At 45.5% G+C, this 7,129-nt stretch overlaps 2 protein-coding genes across 2 annotated transcripts in view; one reads left to right on the top strand and one right to left on the bottom strand.

The window, feature by feature from the left end:
- Nucleotides 1-1,464: 1,464 nt before the first annotated feature.
- LOC119341196 (F-box protein At5g07610-like) lies at nucleotides 1,465-3,058 on the top strand. The gene is made up of 2 exons (XM_037613066.1): nucleotides 1,465-1,549; nucleotides 1,628-3,058. The coding sequence occupies exons 1-2, from the start codon at nucleotides 1,497-1,499 to the stop codon at nucleotides 2,793-2,795; spliced, it is 1,221 nt and encodes a 406-aa protein (XP_037468963.1). The 5' UTR covers nucleotides 1,465-1,496; the 3' UTR covers nucleotides 2,796-3,058.
- A 2,439-nt stretch (nucleotides 3,059-5,497) lies between these two features.
- The window catches only part of LOC119337052 (wall-associated receptor kinase 2-like), a 26,109-nt gene continuing 24,477 nt past the window's right edge, over nucleotides 5,498-7,129 (bottom strand). Inside the window, exons 4-5 of the mRNA XM_037609156.1 lie at nucleotides 6,880-6,956; nucleotides 5,498-6,711 (exon numbers count right to left, since the gene is read on the bottom strand). Of these exons, the coding sequence (XP_037465053.1) occupies nucleotides 5,498-6,711; nucleotides 6,880-6,956 (1,291 nt within the window). The remainder of the gene's footprint in view (nucleotides 6,712-6,879; nucleotides 6,957-7,129) is intronic.

Raw genomic sequence — 7,129 nt, 5'->3', positions numbered from 1 at the left:
GGTTGCAACTACAATAAAAAAACTATCAAAAAAAGGAAACCTATTATATTGGCGCCGACAGCCCTCTCCCGACCCACCAGTTGCAGTTGCCTTATATATGTCTTGCGATTGGGCTTGGTTGTGTTGAGATGCGATTGTGCTCGGGGTGGGAGCTTGCAACTACAAAAAAAAATGGAACTGATTTCATTGGCGCCGACAAACCCTCCACCCCGACGTCTGGTTGCGCCTGGGTGTGCTGAGTTGTGATTGCGTTCTGGTTGGGGCTGTTGCAACTAAAACAAAAAAAACTAAAAAAATAGAACCGATTTCATCGGCGACGACAAAAGCCCTCTGCCCCCGACCCCGGTTGCATTCGCCTTATATGTCCTGTGGTTGCTGAGTTACAGTTGCGCTCGTGTTGGGCGGTTGCAACTACTACAACAAAAACCTAACAAAAAATGGAACCGATTTCATCGACGCCCACAAACCTCCACCCCGACGCCCGGTTGCGGTCACATTATATGGCTTACAGTTGCGGCGCCTGGGTGTGTTGAGTTGCGATTGAGCTCGGGGTGGGATGGTTGCAGCTACAAAAAAATACGTAACAAAAAAAAGGAATCCGATTTCATCGGCGCCGACAACTCCTTCCGTCTCGGCCCCCGGTTACGGTCATATTATATGTCCTACAATTGCGCTTGGGTATATTGAGTTGCCATTACGCTCGGGCTTGGTCGGTTGCAAGAACAACAAAAACCCCTAAACAAAAAACAAAAAAGATTTCATCGGCGCCAACAAAAAGATTGGAGGACCAACAGAACGGCCGGATTCTTACTTCGAAAAATGCCGCCGCCGCCGATTTCCCGCAGCAGGCTCTCCCTGAGTCTCAGCCGCCACCAAGAAGACACGAAGAGATATGAAAAGAGGGGCGATAAGGCACGGGCTTCCTATATCCAGCGCAAGTGGCTTCGTCAGCAAAAAAAGAAAAACAAGCACGCGACAAAAAAAACAGGCCACGAGCGGGACAATAGATGGGCCGTGCCTCCCATCATTATGAAGCTCTACAGGAGGAAAACACGAATCGTGGCGCAGCTCAATCAGACGGCCAGAAAAGTGAATGAGACCAATTTGATTCTCAGCTGAATGAGTTTTAGCAAATCCGTTCATTTTGATGAATGCATCGACTAGGTGTTGGCATGCTGTTACCCTGTGTCCAGCAGGCCACATATGCGGGTGCATGTTAGGAAAACGTTTTCAGGTTTTGACCAACCGAGATTCATGGAGAAACTGGAGCGGAAGGCCGATCGTGCGTGTTGCAAGTGACGCTTCCGTGGGAGTACGTGCGTGTTGCAAGTGACGCTTCCGTGGGAGTACGTGCGTGTTGCAAGTGACGCTTCCGTGGGAGTACGGAGTACCCCTAATATCGACCCACCGAGATTCTGGGAGCGGCAGTTTTTTCCATCCGCCAACGCGTCTCCTCCCGACGGCGCCGCCAACGCCACCGCTTTCTTCCGTCGGCCATGTCCATCCGCTCAGATCGCTACCGCCGGTGGGAACGCCGCGCTCGAACTAGGTACTCGAATCACAACCTTTCCTCTTCACCACTGAGCACTGATCCCCTGACCTCTCTCCTCCGATTCTGTCCGCGCAGATCACACGACGGCGACACGCCAATCGAGAGGCTCAACGACGATGTCCTCGTGGAGATCATCTCCCGCGTCCTGTCCAGGCAGCGCTGGCGCTGCAAGCGCGTGTGCAGGCGGTGGCTGCGCCTCGCCAGGACGCTGCCCCAGTCCCTCGCCGGCTTCTTCTACACCAGCAGCAACAAGGAGCGCTTCCCGGAGACCGCCCTCCACTTCTTCAACGTCTCAGGTGGCCAGGGGGGCCGCCCTTTCATCTACCCCTCCTTCGCCTTCCTGCCCAGCCGCCGGCGCCTCGACCTCCTGGACTGCTGCAACGGCCTCGTCCTCTGCCGCTGGTATGGCGTCTCTGCCCCGGACGACGATGATGACGGGTTCCGCTACGTGGTGTGCAACCCCGCCACGGAGGAGTGGGTCGCGCTGCCGGACATTGACATCCCAAACAGCTGCAAGGCCATCAAGGAGTACAGAGTGCGTCTCGGTTTTGATCCGGCCACGTCTTCCCACTTCCACGTGTTTGTACTTTCTTGGGGTGGCCGCCACCGCCTCGGAGTGGATGTCTACTCGTCGGAAACCGGCACATGGGTTTACAATGAAGTGAGATTGGGTGGAGATGTCAACCTCTTTCATCATCTGAAGGGAACTGTCTTCCTCAATGGCCGTCTCCATTTTCACACTTTGGATTATCATGTCTATGATGATTCTGGTCGTTGGGTGGGGAGGGGTGTCCCTTCTATAGCTGCAGTGGACACGGACGGCGAAACATGGTCAGACTTTGGTTTTCCTAGACATCTGCAGCGTGATCTGGGTATGGAGGATGATGGTTTTATTCAGCTGTCGCAGGGCCGCTTGCATTATGCAAATATTACTCAGAGAAATACCGGTATTAAGACAGTAGTTTACGTTCTCGAGGACTATGACAGAAGAGAATGGGTACTGAAGCATACCGTTAAACTTTCAGACATGTTTGATAGCAAAGACTACGGGATTGGCTTTGATTGGGTTGCGATCCATCCAGAATGTAACGTGATCTTCTTCACCCTGTGGTCAGGAAATCAGTTCATGTGTTACAACATGGATACTGGGCGAACTAGCCAGATCCGCACTCTTGAAGATGGCCGGTCACCGTATCTGTCATATGTGCCGTTCTACTCAGAGTTGCAATGTTTGCGCTCGTGACATCAATGCATCAATGCGGGGCTGCTGGTGTCTTTATGAGTTTGATCTTTGAAAGGAGACAATTGTCCGTGCTTTGGAGCAATGTGCTTGGTGTGTCTGCCTGAATTTCGTTCTCAGCTTTTCTAACTGGAGTGCTCTACTGTCTACATGCTTTTATGCTTGGAGCAATGGTGCTTCAGTATGGACTATGGAGCCAACCTGTGTTATCTCTCTTAGAATAGTTCTAAAAATTTCCACTGAACTTCCTGTTATATGTACTTGTTTGTTTCTGCATCCACATGTTCAGTTAACTTCACTCAGTTTTTGAGTAAATTTCTATGACCAAATGGTACTCCCTCCGTTCCAAATTACTTGACCTCCATTTGTCTAGATACGGATGTATCTAGACACTAAACAAGTATAGATACATTCATATCTACACAAATGAAAGTCAAGTAATTTGGAACGGAGGGAGTAGAAGACATGATTAGTTGCCATTGCAGCTTAAACTTCTATATTAGATTTGCACTTTGAGAAAGCATAAGCATCTTATTGACAACTGACAGATATGTCTAATAAACTAGCCATTATCTGCAGATGATGCAATTTGTGAAATCATTTTCCTTCACAGCTAGATATGTGTTCTATGATGGTAAAACATCTCGGATGAAATAAAATGTCACTTTATTTCCCATTGATGCTAATTACTCATGGCATGTTTTAAAGTGGAGTGTTTTTAGCAGAACATAATTAATCAAGCTTCTCTGATCATAATATTCAGTCCTTTAGTAGAAAAACCTTTTTCTTCAAAGGTAGACCATTTACACCTGGCCTCTGTCTGTACTTACCAAGTACTCCTAGCTTGCATTTCTTTCCAGTGTTTCATCAGCCCAAGGAAATCAACAAATCTATTAGTAGTACAAATTAACCGCATAGTGGTGACCATATTTCATCGGTATAATGCATGCATAGTCCCGCTTGCCTACCATATATGTTTTGTTCTTTTTCCCACATAGTGGCATTCTCCCTTTCGCGTCCATCCCAAAAATACTTTACTTGCTGGTTTATTCTTAGTTATTAATTATTATGAAAATACAAAAATCACATCTGTATCTACTCATATCTTGTGGCAGTTAAGAAGACTACTGTGATTGAAACCCACGCTGGAATTGTAGGAGACACAAGAAGGTTTCTTTATTTGTTTCGGTGTTGTTTGAGGGAGATGATTCTTTGTCGTTACCTCTCACTTATTGATGACCTTAGGGAGGTATAAGGTGATTTAAAAGATTGGCTACACCTTCATCATGGCTTCCCAGACACTTCATCATTACTTCCTGGGTCACTCCATCACTGTGGCCTCAAACATTTTCCATCAAAGAAGTCTTCCGTGATAAGAAGTCAATGTGAAAATGCCAAGTGGGCGAGAGAGCTTGCACCATTCTCCCTCGAGCTTACCACGAGAACTGTCATCAAATCTCAAAGCTCGACGAAATTTGTGGCCGAATGACTAACTACGCAGGTGAAGAGCCCATAAAAGATGTTGTCCCCGAGTCCCAATAGATCATGTGCTTCTACGGATTCAAATGCCTCCATTTTCCTAGCCGGTGTCTTCTTGATGAGTCATGAGGACAAATACTGCAATACGCCTCCCCCTCGACTTCAATAAGCCTAACCTCTAGTTCGGGCAACATTTGCAGGACCGAGCGGCACTTTATATTCTTGTGAGAGGTGTGGTTTGGTACACCCGTTATTTAAATCAATTGTGTCCTACAAACCTAATGCATGAATGAACAGTTGGATTTTTCGCAGTCTATGATCTGTATCTGGCACGGCATGGTGTTCTTTACTTCTCCGATATGGATGTGAAGTACTCCCTTCGTTCGTAATTATAAGTCTTTGTAGAGATTTCATCATAGACCATATACGGATGTATATAGATGCATTTTAGAGTGTAGATTCGCTCATTTTGCTCCGTATGTAGTCCATAGTGAAATCTCTACAAAGACCTATATTTAGGTACGGAGGGAGTATAATCTTACGTAGAGCATATGTTTGACATTACCACAGTGTTGATAATTTGCTGATTAACTTGGCAGATATCACCATATGGGTATGCACGCTTGGAGGTTCTGCGGTGACGATTTCAGTATTACACTATTAATAAGAGCAATAAGCGATTGCCGTAAAACAGAATCAATGTCACATATGGGCGTCATTTTATTCATATTCATGGTGTTTCCTTCTCTAACTAATTAAGGAGATATACACATCAATTCTAACTAGAACAAGTTCCATGCCATAGATTTTGCGCGTGCACACATAAGGTAAACCTTCCTGTAGTTGCCGAGACTGAAACACAACGCAATCATCTGGACAAGCGCACATACTGGGAACAATGAAACACAAAGAACAGATTTTTTGCGCTGCATAAAACAGTTGCAGCTTTCTTGTTTAGTTATAAAAGTACTAATTAAATAGGGTCTCAAAAGAGCTGCACGGTTACAGTCTCAAAATCTATGCCGCCATGACTGCATGACCTCGTGCCATCCCACGACGCAGCCAGGGCGAGCTAACTGAAATAACAAACAGAATCCGCCAAGGCGTGAACGTATGCACGCTGCCTGGCCGACCCCTTATTCATCTAGAAAAAATAGAGTTTATACTATGCAACTCCCAGATAGCATACATGGAATGGATAAGCACCGGAACGTTGATGAACACACTTAGCGCGGCAAGCTAGCAGATGATAAGAACTCTTGCTCCAAGCTATAACATCGTTGACTGTCTGCAGAGGCTGGATCGACTCCATTACCTGAGTGAGACGGGACACTAGGTTCAGCTCGTCCATTTTCTGGAGTGACATGAGATGACATCGAACGTTTCGTATGCAGAAGCTGCAAAGTCATCTCTACTTCCTTCATCGTAGGCCTTTCCTCGCCCTGGATCCGTAGACACATCTCTGCAAGGGAGGCAACACTGATAATTTCTTCCTCGGTTGCTTCGTCACGAACTTGAGCAGCAACTATCTCACTTATTGGTCTTGCCTGCATCTCCCCAAGAAAGTAACTAGATAAACTCTGAGCTGATCCTGACTCATTGGTAAAAACAGGCTTCCTTCTAAGAAGTAGCTCTAAAAGCAGGACACCAAAGCTGTACACATCGCTCTTCTCATTTAGCTGCCCAGTGCGAAAATACTCCGGATCCAAGTAACCAAATGTGCCTTGTACATGTGTTGTAACATGAGTCTGGTCTATATGCACCAATCTTGATGCACCAAAGTCAGCAACTTTAGCAGTGTAGTTTGCATCTAGGAGTATATTGGAAGACTTGACGTCACGGTGGAAAACTGATATGGAAGCTGCAGAGTGAAGATAATAGAGAGCTCCTGCAGCTTGCGCAGCAATTCTTAGGCAGCCATCCCAGGACAAAGAAACATTGTTGCTTGGATCAGAATGAATTATGTCAAACAAGGATCCATTAGGAACAAAGTCATACACAAGCAGTGGGACCTCAGTTTCAAGGCAGCAGCCATAAAGCTTTACGATGTTCCTGTGGTTGATTTGTGAAAGGATGGCAACCTCATTGATGAACTGGTCAATCTCGCCTTGCTTGATGACCTTAGGTTTCTTTATAGCCACCACACGCTTGTCACATAAGATACCTTTGTACACCATGCCATGTCCTCCATGACCAAGGATCCGTGTGTGATCAAAGTTGTTTGTTGCCTGCTCTAACTCTCCTAGAGAGAAAATCTTTGTCCTCTCATTTCCATCTTCACTCGATGCTATTAATTTTTCTAGAAGGAGGCCATGATTCTCTGTAAACCACTTCCTTCTCAGTTTCTTTTGGATGTCTCTTCTCCATCTACGAAAGATAAACATTGCACTTAAGCAAAGAAGTAGAAGCCCAAAGCCAATACCAAGCCCAATAGCGATACCTACAATGGATGGCAGTGCACCTTAATATCAGTTTCGTCTTTTGTTGTGTTCAAAATTAAAGGAGTACGAAATTATTTCCTCAGAGAAAAAAGGAGTATGAAATTGACCTAATATAATAATTTGCTTTCTCGATGGAGTACACTTCATTTTTGCAGGGTCATATACACCGGAGCAGTTGGTACAAAAGTAACTTCCAACAGTGTTGTGACATACACCTTTACAAAGGCCGGGTACCTTGCACTCGTCAAAATCTACAGAAGCAAATAAGATATAAATCATATAGATACAGGAGATTTTTCTTGATATTAATAAACTGGAGAAGAGTGTTGGTGACGTGTACGCAGATTATGTTAGTAAGTACTACAAAATATTAAAAGACGACTAGAATTTACTAATGTCATAAAATGCATGGTTAGG

Source organism: Triticum dicoccoides, chromosome 7B (genome assembly GCF_002162155.2).
Source record: "Triticum dicoccoides isolate Atlit2015 ecotype Zavitan chromosome 7B, WEW_v2.0, whole genome shotgun sequence".
Taxonomy (NCBI): Eukaryota; Viridiplantae; Streptophyta; class Magnoliopsida; order Poales; family Poaceae; genus Triticum; species Triticum dicoccoides.
The sequence above is the reverse complement of the archived record's forward strand: the minus strand, read 5'-3'. Positions and strand labels throughout refer to the sequence as shown.